General features: G+C 58.7%; 1 protein-coding gene across 4 annotated transcripts; it reads left to right on the top strand.

The window, feature by feature from the left end:
- Positions 1-239: 239 nt before the first annotated feature.
- Positions 240-12,371, top strand: LOC311512835 (uncharacterized protein). Of its 4 annotated transcripts, none has more exons than XM_084614204.1 (5): positions 240-1,127; positions 1,984-2,028; positions 4,217-5,109; positions 9,057-9,270; positions 10,206-12,371. In XM_084614204.1, exons 3-5 carry the CDS (start codon positions 4,233-4,235, stop codon positions 10,417-10,419), a joined length of 1,305 nt encoding a protein of 434 aa, XP_084470330.1. In that variant the 5' UTR covers positions 240-1,127; positions 1,984-2,028; positions 4,217-4,232; the 3' UTR covers positions 10,420-12,371. The 4 variants fall into 4 exon arrangements, with proteins under 4 accessions (XP_084470330.1, XP_084470328.1, XP_084470331.1 ...); XM_084614202.1 differs by having other exon boundaries at positions 4,089-5,109; XM_084614205.1 differs by lacking the exon at positions 1,984-2,028.
- The last annotated feature ends 573 nt before the right edge of the window (positions 12,372-12,944 follow it).

The raw sequence follows: 12,944 nt of genomic DNA, 5'->3' as shown, positions 1-12,944 counted from the left end.
ATGGCTGCTGCTGAACAAAGGGCCCTGTTGTCAGAGAAGCCCTTAGATCACCCCATCCTGGAGGATTTCAGCCCAGCTCTCAAAGCTATTATGGGGGGTGGGGGGAGAACCAGTAACCACCAATTGTACTGCTCTCCCCCAACAGGGCCCCACAGTGAGAGAAATCCCAACTGCACAGGGGCCATGCTTCCTGCAGGAGGCTGCTATCAGCTCCACCCCAGTGCAGTGCGACACCCACTTTGGAGCCAGGAGTGCTTTAACCTCCCATACAACCAGGACAGGGCTGGGGAGCTGGGTTCTGTTCCCTGGCCGGCAGTGGGAAGAGGGGTTAGAGCTAGGGATGGGGCCTGGATTCTCTACCCCTGACTGGCTGGGTGGGGGGCATGAGCAAGTCCCTTCCTCTCTGTGCTTTGGTCTCCCCAGCTAGAGTGTGCTCCCCGCTGGAGTCCTGCTGTTAGAGGAAGGTGGCAATGAGCGAGGTGGCTCTGAATTAGGCAGAGGGGCAGCTGCAGGAACCATGCTCCCATCCTGTGAGACGGATGGGCATGAGGGGTTAAGATTCAGGAGACCTGGGTTTGATTTCTGGCCCTGCCACAGCCTCTGTGGTGGAGTTTACTTGGGCAAGTCACTCCATCTGTGCCTCAGTTTTCCCATCTGTAAAACAGAGACGGTAAGCCTGGCCCATGGTGCTTTGAGATCTAGGGATGGAACATGCCATGCAAGTTAAGATCTGGGCTGGGACCGGAAGGCGCTGCACAGAGAGAACCAGCTTTAACCATTTCAGTGCTGGGTGAGGACTCGATCACCGTACAGCAAAGGGATGGTCAGCCCTCAACCTGTACACCCAACCAGTGCACTCTTAGCTGGACCCCAGGCCCCTGCCTCTGAGATGTGAGTGCTATTGGGGGGTGACATTCCTGAGACCCAGTTACGTTCCCCTGGTGCTGGTTTTAGGGTACTGAGAGTTCATCAAATCTACCCCCCAGAGGGACACTGACACTCAGCTAGTCTGATCTGCAGAGGGCTGTCTGGTGATTCCTGGATCCAGCCCATATCTTGTAGCTGAGCTAGTGCATCTGTTAACTAGGACTGGACTTCAAGGGGTAGAGCACGTACCATGCCCCCAGGTAAGTTTGCTCCAGTGGTTAATTCCTCTCCCTGTCAAATATGTGCCTCTTATTTCTAGGCTGGATTTATCTAATTTCTGCTTCCAGCCCTTGTGTCTTGTTCTGCCTTTGCCTGCTAGATCAAAGAGCCCTCTGCTAGTGGCCTCTTCCTCACGCAGGTACTGGCTGGGGATCAAGTCTCCTCTCAAGGGTTGATACCACTAACAGAGAAGCCCTTTGCGTAAGAGCAGCCGAGCAGAGGTCAGGCTGCCTGGGTCCCAATCCCTGCCGTTGGGACTTGCTGGGTAATATTTTTGAAAGTCCCCTCAGTGCCTCGGTTTCCCCATATCATATTTGTATTACAGGAACACTAACCCCCATTGTGCTAAGCAGGGCAGGGAAGATTTTACAGCCTAAACAGGCAAGGGGCAAGAGGGGGAAAGTGAGGCACTGGCCTGTTTCCCCCACCTGGGAATGCCCCACTCCATGCCCTTACTCACTGGCCCATGCTGCCGCTGCAGCTGGAGAAGGGACAAGGCCAGTGCTGGGCCTTAGAGGGGGGTGGGTGGGTGGGGGGGGCTGAAGGTCTCTGCTCCTGCGTTGGCTGCCTCTGCTGAATGGCTCCCGACTCACCGGGGAGTGAGCGGCGCAGAATCGGGCCCCAGAATCCCCCCTCCCCGGCAGGGTGAGTCTGCAAAGCGCTTTGGGATCCTCCGCTGGCGGGCTCAGAGCCATGTGGCCCGGGTTAGGGGCCGCGGCCGGCCCCGCCCAGCTGCGGGGATGGGCCGGGCCGGGCCGGGCCGGGGCGTGGCGGGGGGGAGCCGCCTTGGCCAGGCAAGAAACTTAACTCGCGTTTTCATTCAAACTCGCTGCCGAGACGGAGCCGAGCCCGGGCGCTGCGCGGAGAGTCCCGGGGGACGCGGTGAGCCGGCCGGGGCGCAGGAGGGACGGGGCCTGGAGATGGGGGGCAGGTCGGAGGGAGGTGATTTGGAATTGGGGGCAGGCTCGGGGGTTGGATGTAGGGGACCGGGTTGACGGGGGAGGTGGATGGTGGTTGTTGGGGGCGATACAGAGGGGGTAGGGACGGGGTGGATGTGGGGGGGCATGGAGGGGGAAGGGTTGGATGTTGGGGGCAGTTGGGCAATGGGGGCAGGGGTGGATGTGGGGGGCATGGAGGGGGCAGGGCTGGATGTGGGGGACAGTTGGGGCAATAGGGGGCAGGGATCGATGGGGGGCATGGAGGGGAAAGGGCTGGGGGGGCTGAAGGTTTCAAATCCATTTGTATTCTGAGCTCTCGACTCTGTTCGAAGTGACCTTTTCCTAACAGAGCAGGGACCCCCCCCCCATCGCCCTCCCATCCCACTAGAGTTGGGGGGGAGAGTCCTCTCCTTGTCTAACTTTAGGGTCGCTCTGAGGGGTCGGCTTTGGCTGGGGGCCCCCGGACGGAGACACGGTGGGGTGGGGAGGTGGAGTTTCACTGAGATGTCTCTTCTCTGCTTTCCATCAGCATGGGAGGAGGGGGGCAGTGGAGATCTTGGAGGGACACAAGTTACCCCATTTTCCTAGCCTGGGAGCAACGGTGAAATGCTTTGATATATGCTGGGGGGGGGGCGGAGGTTGGTGTAATTTCCCAGCTGCGCTGAGGATGCTGCTGTCCCAGAAAGGGGGGAGGCAGAGGGAGGGGCACATACGCCAAAGAGACCTGTTTGCTTAGGATCCCTGCGTGCCTTTAACCCCCCTAGCCCCACCCAGGTATCTCCCAGATTACAGTACATAGGACTGGGTCCAGCAACTTCGCTTCCAGCTCCAGGGCTGGAGCCGATGGCTGGCTGGGGGCGGGGGGACCACCTCCCTGTGGGATATATTCCCCATCCAGGTGCATTGTGGGGCAGTTCTCCTCCCAGATTTGGCTGGTAGCAGAGATGGGATTCCCAAGGAGCCGCCCCATTGATCTGTGCACCAAGGCGATTCCCGTATCCCAGCAACATGGCACCCGTGGGTGTGGGTCACTTGTCCTCTGTCCCACTGCAGTGATGAGGCCCCTGTTATAAGGACACAGCTTCCCCATGGCACATTTGGGGGCTATTCCTGAGGGCTCATCCAGCCCATGGGCTGTGCCCCACAGGGCCCCTCTCTCCTGCGTTGGGGGAGGGACGAGTTCTGTCTTAGACTGGGGAAATTTCTGCTCAGTGGCCCATTCATCCCTCCTGCAGCCTGCATGGAGACAAAGCTTTCCCCACTCCCCTTGAACCCTCTGGCTCCTGTCACACCTGGACCCTATGGGGTCTGAAATCCAGACTGCACACTGGCCGGCTGGAGCCGGCCTCCAGCCCCATCCCAGCTCCCTTCACAAGCTGTGGGGCAGCAGGGCTCTGCCCCGATGGGAGCCCTGGGTCTGCATAGCACTTTCCCAGGGGTGGCACCTTCCATCTAGCTCCAGGGTCTCAGCCGCATCTTCAGGCTACAGGAGGAGCCTGCTCACCAGGGAAGCAGAGGCCTGTCTCCGCTAAGAGCCCTGAGCCCCTAGCCCTGATCCTTGGGGCCAGCAGGAGAGAGGGGATCACAGCACCTGTCCCTCCAAGAGAAATCCTGCCCCACATAACATGGAGCTCCCCCTCCCCCCCCAGAAAGATCTGCGGTGACAGCTGCTTTTCAGGCATCAAATCAAATCCAATAAAATGACCCTGTCAGTCGCTACCCCCCCCCCCATGAGAAACCTTGCTGGAAGAGATTGGCATATTGCATTTTCCCAGGAGCAATGACAGGGAGTGGGGTCTAGTGGTTAGAGCAGGGGGCTGGGAGTCAGGAGTCCCACCGGTTAGCTCAGAGGTGAGAATCTGGACTTCCCACCTCTGAGGGGAACAGGGTCTAGTAGTTAGATCAAGGGAGCCCAGGAGTCAGGACTGCCAGGTCCTTTCCCTGGCTCTGGTACTGATTTGTGGGGTTGCCTTAAGCAAGACCCTTCCCCTCTCTGTCTCTCAGATTCCCCCTCCATGATGGTGAGACCCACCTGCCAGGACAGCGGATGAGGCCTGGGGATCGCCAGGCACAGGAGGGGGGTCGGACACCCTGTTCTCTCCCCCGGCCTCTGACGAGTCTCTGCCTTGCAGCCCCACCCCTCCAGCCATGACAGCCCCCAAGGCCCCAGCCAGCTGCCACCAGCTGCGGGAGTTTGACAGTGTCAAGGAGTCCATTGCCGACCTCATCGACCAGCTGCAGGACATAGACCCGAGCCGCCTCTCCTTCTCGCCCTTCCTGGACCTGGACACCCAGATCTCCCTGGCGCCTGTCTCCGACAGCCCCGAGTCCTCCGTCGAGGAGCTGCACTCCACCTCTGAGGAGGAGGCCTCCCTCAGCCTGGCTACAAGCGACTCTCCAGGCCCAGAGGCTGAGCCGGTGGAAGGGATACATAGCCAGGGGGCTGGGCCTCTCCTGGGGGAGGACCCCCGGCCTTCCACAGTGCAGGGGGACCCCAGGCTTCCCATGGCAATGGACCCCAAAGACCTCATCCTTCCATGGGGCTGCGACCCACGGGAGGCCGGCTGGGCGGGGCCTGGAGACAGTGTGGCGATGGCAGTGCCCAAGGAGACCTGCTTCCTGGACAGGGTGGGGGCAGAGCCCCCCATGGTGCAGCACATGGAGCATCTGCCCGCTGGCAGAGAGCCAAGCAGGGCGCAGCCCCACAGCGAGGTGCCGGCACGCCCCATGGCCGGTCGGCCTCTCCCCAGGGAGGAGCAGCCGTTCCTCGGCTCAGGTGTGGAGCCGGTTTCCTGTGGCCCCGAGGAGCCCACCCCTCGCCCGCCGGGGCAGTGCTGTGGCTGCTGCACCAGCTCCCACCTGAAGGCCGTGTCCTCGGTCTTTGTCTCGCTGCTCCTGGCGCCCTGGGTCCTCTACGGACTCTATTACCTCCTGCCCTTCGAGCCGCCGCTTTGCCCGGATCTGGCCAGCCGCGCGGCCTTCGCCCTGCGCTGCCTGCTCATCGCCGTGGTGCCCAGCATGCTTGGTAAGGCCAGGGGTCGTCGGGCTTCAGGGCCCGGGCAGGGGTCAGGAGGGAATCTCCTCTCCTCCTGGCAAGGTTCTGGGGGACCCAAGCTGTCACCCTGCCTGCCCACCCCCCAACCCATCGTGGCTCTGTCCCTGGTGCAGTTTACCCCAGTGCTCATCGGGATGGTGGTGTTTTGCATCCCCCCTTGCATCGGTGAACAGTGCGACTGCACGAGGGGGCAGGGTGATGAGGGGCTGGTCCGGATGCTGGTTTGGCTACCAGGGCTCTAGTCCTGACTTTCGGAGGGAGAGTTATTGAGCAGTGAAAGCAGGGGCCGGGGGCTGCTATTCCTGGCTCTGCCACGCCCTTCCCCGTGCCTCAGTTTACCGTGCTGTAAAATGGGGATAATGATACTGTCGGGGGAGGAGGGTGGCAACTGGCATTTCTCAGACCTGGGTCATTGCAACATCTGCTTAGGAACCCGGATGAAGAGAGCAGAATTCTGGCTTTCCTTCTGGCCCATCTGCCTTTCTTGAGACCCTCACACAAGGGTCTCAGGATCTTTCTATTGACTCCTGTGTCTTGGCCTTAGCCCCCTTGGGCACATGGGTATTTGTGAGGGGCTCCCCTCTCCGGAGACCTTCCTCCGTTCATTTTGGATTCCTCACTTGGGCTCTTGTGAAAGAGTCTGGAGTCCCAAGAGCAGCAGACTTTCCATGCTCTGCAACACAAGATACCAAGACATTCACTCTGCCCTGTTGGTGACAGAAAAGCCACTTCCTACTGGGCCTGGTGCCATATGGGATGGCGTCACCAGCTAAGCTGCTCCCCGGACCCCCAGCAAGTGCGGGTGCATCTGCCCATTGCAGGCACACCAGGCTGGATGGCTGATCGGGCTGCCCTCAGCTGGGGTTCCCCTCTACCTTCCCTCCCTGCTCTGGCCATGGTGCTGAATGCAGTAGAGGGAAGATGTGGTCCCCACCCCAGTTAATTTCTTTGTGTGCCGATTGCTTTCCATGGGGTGCCATGTGGTTGGGGCTTGCCAGCCCCCGTCACCAATTCATCCTCGTTACCCAGCAGTGGGGTCTCTGCAATGTGCATTGACTTGGCAATGGAAATCTCCCTATAAGTGGGCCCAGGAGTGGACAACTCCCAGAACAGCCACCAATCATGACCCATCACCCTCTGATGTCCTGGGGAGATCCCACTCCTCATTCCAAACCGGGACTGTGGCACCAGCCCTGTTATAATCTGTCCCGGGTTTTGCACTGAGCCCAGCGCTTGCTGGGGCAGGACTATGGCTGCTCAGGGCCTGATCCAAAGGCCATTGGAGTGTTTCATAGGATCATAGAATATCGGGATTGGATGGGACCTCGGGAGGTCATCTAGTCCAACCCCCTGCTCAACGCAGGACCAACCCCAACTAAATCATCCCAGTCAGGGCTTTGTCAAGCCGGGCCGTAAAAACCTGTAAGGATGGAGATTCCACCCCCTCCCTAGGTTCCACTGGATCCGTTTGGCTCAGGCTTCTAGTGAGTGCTGCGAGGTCGCCCTTGCAGGGTAGACATGGCCCCTGGAGCCTACTGTCCTATAGCTCACTGTGGAGTCTCAGCCCCTCCGTGGCAGGAGCACAATACTCCCACCCCCACCATGGGTCGGAGCAGTGTGTGTGGGGCTGCAGATGCCTGCAGAGACCTCGCTTATGGGCCGTGGAGAAGACCTGCCAGATCCCCAGTCCCCTCCCTGATGGCTGAGAACAGCTGGTTATTCCACGAGCAGGGGGAGTGGCAGAGCTGGAGTCTACAGGGAAAAAGAAGTCGCCCCAATGCACGGTCACTGCTTTGATTTCCAGTTAAGCCCCCCAAGGGCTTCTAGTGCTGGCAGAGACCTTTCCACCACCAGCCAAGCCAGGAATGTCCTCTGGGCCTGACTCCCATCTCCAGCCACCCGAGCTCCGTCTCCCACGCCCAGCTGCTCCCTGGCCTGGGCACTTCTGCCACTTGTACACGTCTCCCGCTGTCTTGGTGCTGTCAGCACAGGGGATGAACGTTGCCGGGCCCCAGCCCCCGTCCATCTCCCGTGGAAGGCACGCGGGGAGACAGTTTAATTACAGAGAACATTCCTCTTTGTTATCTCTGTAAACAGCAAGCGGGACAGGGAGCAAACACGGGCCTGTTGGCCTGGAATTGGATTTTGGAAGGATCCCTGAGCCCAGCATTCCTGCCTTAATGAGAGAGGAGTGGGAGCTGCTGCAGCAGCTGCCTAGCCAGCCCCTGAGCTTAGGGAGAGTCTGATCAGACGCTAAACCAAAGGCACCTATCTAGGGACTTAGATGGGCCTTGGATGTCTAGTCTGGAGGCGTGCAGTGGGCTGAATGCACTGGGCTTTGCATGACCAGCTGGCTTATCCTCTCCTTTCACTGGGTGCTGGGTGGGGTGGAGGCCTGGACTCACTGCTCATGCGAATTTGCTGTGCACCTCCTGAGCATCCAGTCCCTGAGACAGTCCCTTATAATGATTGATTATTTGTAGCATGGTCATGTCTGGAAGCCCCCCTGGCACGGCACGGGACCCGTGATCTGCACAAACACGGCCCTGCCCCATGATCTAGGTTCCAGACCCCGCCCCAAAAAAGCTGCCCTCGTAGGAAATTTGCCCTCTCTGTGTTCCATGCACTAATAACTCTCATCTGCATCTGGTAGGAGGCTGTGTGGGGAGGGATCAAAAGGGACCCCCCTCCCCGACCTTCCCCACCTAGTGACCCAGTTCTGAGCCTCTGCTGGCACTTGCCAGATCAGGGCAGTCAGCTCCTCCTGCCCTTGAATGTTTGATCATGGCTTTTGATTCCTGTCTGCCAGGGAATTAATTCAGGGGAGAAAATCTCACTGTGACCAGGAGGCTTTCTGATGAGGGGCAGCGGGGGTATCAGCTGGGGAGGAGGAAGGGTAGCAGGTCTGACCTTTTGAGTGACATTGATTGCTGCAGCCTGTACAGGGAAGTCCTGGTTGCCCTCTGAGACTTACAAACCGAGGCTTCCCCTTCTTGCATGGTGGGTAAGGTTTAGCCCGAGTGACATGCAGATTGCCGGCCTCTCGGCTCAGCAGGAGACAGGTAGCAGGACACACAGGATGGAGTGCAGCCACACATTCAAGGCTTTAAGTGTAGGATCAGGTGCGTGTCTCATACTTCTCCTGGGGCCCACTGTGTCCTGCCTTGTGCCTCACCAGCCAATGGACTCAGCCCTCTGTGAGGTATCTCCGTCCACTGGTACAGTAGCGCCTAGGGCTTTGCATTGAGATTGATGCTTATTATCACCATGGTACAGATGGGGAAACTGAGGCATGCAGCTGCTGAATGACTCACCTGAGGTTACACACAGTGGCAGAACCACAGATAGAACACAAAAGTCCTGGCTGCCATCTATCTAGGGTATTTATGGCTCCTATTGTCGTCGTGCCTGAGCATCTCACAATCTTCATCCTCCTTAACTCCCTGTGAGGCAGGGCAGGGCTGGGGCTCTGCGGTGCAGAGAGGCTAAGACCTGCCCAAGGCCATGTAAGAAGTCTAGCAGAGCAGGGAATTGAATCTGGGTCACTTGAGTGCCACCCTAATCTCTGCAGTGGTCTTCCCTAAATGCCCAGTACTCTGAGCCTTATAAACTCTTGGTCTGGTACAGCTCCGAGCACGTGGTGGTCACTGAACGGCTACTGATAAAATAGGGAGTTGTATCCAGGGACTGGGTGAGCCACATTTACCCCCGGGCTCTGCCAAGCCCACAAGCTCTTTTGTCTGGGGACAGGGAACATGGGGGGTGGCGCTGTATTTGCTGGTGCTGTTGGCCAAGAGTGGCTCTGTCTCAGCAAGAGCACGGCAGGGCCTGGAATTGGCGCTCAGAAGCATGAAGGAGCCTGAGTTTGGCTGTGGTGTCTGATGCAAACCTCTCCCCTCATCCCGCTCTGCCCCTAGGTGTTATGTTCGGGGCTCTCGCCAAGCTCTGCTCGGTGGCCATTGACCCGCTGGACACGCGCTCCCCGCCTGTCCTGCTCCACCGGTTGTACGTCACCAGCTCCATGGAGCAGTTTGTCATCTTCGGCCTCAACATGGTGGTGCTGGCCACATTCCTGGCCCAGGAGCACCTGCGCCTCATCCCCATCCTGGCCGGGCTCTTCTCCATTGGCAGGTGAGACGCAGGGACCAGGGATGGCCAGTGGGCAGCATGGACAATGCACCCAGTTAATCCCCTCCCCCCCACACCCCTTCCTGCACCCCACAGAGATTCAGTTAAATGCTTCTTGTCCGGCCCCTCCTTAGCAGAGACACAACTCGGGGGCCTGACGCGCCACTCTTGCCCATCGTCGCTCCACTGAAGCCAGTTCACACCAGCTGAGGATCTGGCTCTTCAGTGGGAACTGAAGCACTGAGCTGTTTTGGGTGTAGTTCCCCTCGCGTCCCCTCTAACTGCATCTCCCCACTGAGCTGGTGGCCCCTCCCGGCCTGTTGCTTGCCTCAGGACCGTCGCGAGGGATTCCCGGCCCATTGCTCGGGCTGCGCTGCCTTCCAGAAACCTCCTTCCCCCATCGGCATGGCTGCGTGCCGGCCCGGAGCAGCATCCACAGAGTGGTCAGGCTGCAGAAGTCAGTAGGCGCTACCGTGATGTAACAGACAGGAGAGCTTCTCAGAGCCTCTTGTTTATTTCCAGCCATGTTCTGAGCCGGATCTCTTTGGCAGGTGTTTAACCCTGATTGCATCTCCTTGACTGGCTGATTTCTTAGACTGGGGAGGCCTGGGGGAGCTTTCAACAAGAGTCTGCAGCCTGGGCAAGGAATGACTTGGTGTCAAATGAACGGCCGAGGGAGGCTATGATGGGTACTGGATAGAGATGATCTCAGCCACTTGGACCTTTAACCTCCCAAGTAACTGCATGATCCTCGTGTTCTCCCCCACCCTGGTCTCCACTCCTGTTCTCCATGAATTGCGTAAGCTCCCCGGGGCAGGGAGTCCATCCTTATCACGCACCACTGCTGGGCACTACATGTGCTAGTCACCTGGCGAGCTGCCCTCAGCCCTCTGGTGCGCCGGGGATGGGTAGCGAACTCTCTGTCCTTTGTGCTGCAGATGCTGTTACTGGATCAGCCTCCACGTCGGCAGCGCTTACCGTGGCTTTGGCTTCGGCCTCGCTTTCTTCCCGGCCCTGGTGATGACTGGCTACAACCTGTTCTGTCTGTACGACCTGGGCTTCGCCTTCCTCTTCGCGCCCTCTCCAGCGGGTGGGGACGGCGGTGGGGCCACGCCTGCCCCCACGTGGGAGCCGGCGACCCAAAGCACTTGAAGGAGGAGATGGCCCAGGACAGGGAGAGTCGTGAGCTCCAGCAGCCTCCAACTCAGGACCCTGGAGGGACGTCCTGTTACCTCTCAGCCAGCCAGCCAGCCGGTCACAACAGTCAGTGCACAAGGCAGCATAAAGCTGCCATGCTACCCTGTTTGCATCCCTGCTTTGGCCCCTCCCCAGCTGTATCCCCCCCCCCCGTCCCCCACAGCTGGGCAGGACTGAGTGATGGAAGAGCCCCACAGCTGAAGGCAACTTCTTAGCAACCTCCACCCTACGGTCACTAAGACAGCACAGAGCAGCAGGGCCAAGCACTGTGCTACCAAACAGCACAGTGTGGGAAGGGCTTTTCCCATCTGAACGCCTGTAGCATGCAAAACAGCACCAGCTCCTAGGAGATACTGTAACAGATAGCGATTCTTGCCCAGGGAGATCCCCTTCAAGCCTGGTCTCTCCCTCCCTCCCATGCTGTGTTCCAGGGGCGCAGCTGTCTCTGCAGTATGGCCAAGGTTAATCTGAGCCCAGAGAAGAGGGGCTTTAGCCTCTCCCTTTGATGTGGCCTGGTCCTACCTCCCTCTGGCATGCTGCTGCAGCCAGGGCAGAGAGATGAGCAACTGCATCCTAAGGACATGCTAATCCTGGCAGATTGGCAAGGCCAGACCTGGGTCAAAAGCCTGGCTTGGTTGCCCTTGAAAATTAGCCAGAACTCCCAGGAGAAGGCTCTGAAATTCTCAGCTACAGCTCTGTTGTTTTTATTGCTATTTCCTCCACGGGGCCGGGGCACCCCACAAACATGGGTCTGGCAGCTGTAGCAGTGCCCAGAGTTGTCCTTTCCTTTCTCTGCCACCCAACCCCCACACGTACCGGCAAGTTACATAACACCGACTGCAGGCACGAGCCAGGTACTCAGTTCTGTGAGTGGCTGGGGGGGATTAAGCCCTTCTCTGTGCATTTATGATCCCAAATACTCTTGATCAAAGTGACTTTCTGATTTAAGAGGGGCAGCGGTGGCTTGCTGGAAGAGAGGATTTCATCCCATTCAGTGACGAGCTGGAGCAGAGCAGTAGCCAGTGGACTTGATCCAGCATTGCCCTGCTCCGCACGGGGGGGTGGCCCCTGCTCCCAGAGCAGCAGAGTGACGATTGGTACAGAGGAATGGGAAATTGGGCTGGCTGCAGGAGGAGCGTGGATGCTGTCTGGTGAGCTGTGTGGGATGCAGGGGGCAGGAGCAAGCCTCTGTGGCTGGTAAAGGGAGGGAAGGGAAGCTGGAAGGGAGCTGGTTGTTTGTAGTGTGACAGGAGATGGCTGTTAGTGCTGTTAGGTGGGGACATGGAGTGGTATTGTGTCAATATGCAGTGCTGGGCCCAGGACCTTACAGAGACAAGACTGGTGGGGACATATCTTTTATAGTCCCTCATCCCCAGAAGTAAGGCCAATAAAAGATCTCACCTCGCCTCTCGGTCTGATCACCACAAAGGATTCTAACTCCACCACTGCCCGAGGCAGAAAAACACCCACCCAGGCTCTAGGCTTCCTCCCTTTGCCGCCCCCCTGCTCCCTGCCAAGGAGTATTGCCAGGACAGAGTACTCCCTTCCCTGGCTGAGCAGAGGTAACTCCCCACTTCCGCTCTGTCCACAGGTGACAGCACCTGAACGGTGAATTCTGAGAAGGGAAACTTGAGTCTAAGCTGCCCCCAAGGCCAAGCCCCTCAGTTCTGTTCATGGAACAGAAACCTGCCTCCCTCCTCCACTTGTACAACCATTGTGCAGGCCTGGGCCCAGCTCCACAGCTGCTAGAACTCCCTTGAAATCCAAGCGGAGGGTCTGGCTGGCTCCTTCCGGCACAAAAAGGCCCTTACATGTAGCGAGAGCGGCCACCACTCTGCTCAGCTGGGTCCTTGTAGAAACTCCCTGGGCAAAAACCTCTGAACAAAATAAAATATTGTTTCTACCTCTTCAGGCCCTGCTGTTCTGTTACTGAAAGGGGGATCGGTGCAACTGAGGGATTTCAGCAGCACACAGCCATGGCGGGAGCTGGTTGCAGGAGGGCGGGCCCAGAGCCTCACAGAAGAGCCTGCGGCACCAAGCTGCGATTGCTTTCAATGGGCATTAGGTTCCTAAAGGCCTCTGATGCTCTGGGCTGAAGAGATCAAGGCTTGGTCCTTTGTTACCTAGCAAGACCCCCGGGGCTCTGTGGGCCAAGCCGTACAGCTAGCAGCTTAACATTTCCCCCCCCTCCCACCTGCAAAGCTGCATCTGCTCACAGCTAAACAGGCATTTGAGGTGTCAAACGCCCTCCTCCAGCAAGAAGAGGGACAGGAAAATCCTCTCTCGACTCATCAGTTTTCACTCTCCCTCCCTCCTTTCGGGGCGGGGAAGGCGATACCCTGAACACCTGCTGGGCTGCTGTCGCACTGCTGCAGCCCTGGGCCAACCCTTTGGCCAGTGCAGTAGGCCCCAGGAGCCACGCTGGCTGAGCTCCAGCCAGGGACAGGTGCAGAGGAGCACGGAGCCCCCCCACCTGACTC

Source organism: Lepidochelys olivacea, assembly GCF_965140295.1.
Source record: "Lepidochelys olivacea isolate rLepOli2 genome assembly, chromosome: 25".
NCBI lineage: Eukaryota > Metazoa > Chordata > Testudines > Cheloniidae > Lepidochelys > Lepidochelys olivacea.
This window is presented reverse-complemented; position numbering and strand designations above follow the sequence as displayed.

Coding starts and splice junctions, on each gene's coding strand:
- LOC311512835 (XM_084614205.1), top strand. CDS start 4,233: ATGACAGCCCCCAAGGCCCCAGCCAGCTGCCACCAGCTGCGGGAGTTT. Junction 5,110..9,056: donor CGTGGTGCCCAGCATGCTTG/GTAAGGCCAGGG, acceptor CTCTGCCCCTAG/GTGTTATGTTCGGGGCTCTC. Junction 9,271..10,205: donor GGGCTCTTCTCCATTGGCAG/GTGAGACGCAGG, acceptor TTTGTGCTGCAG/ATGCTGTTACTGGATCAGCC.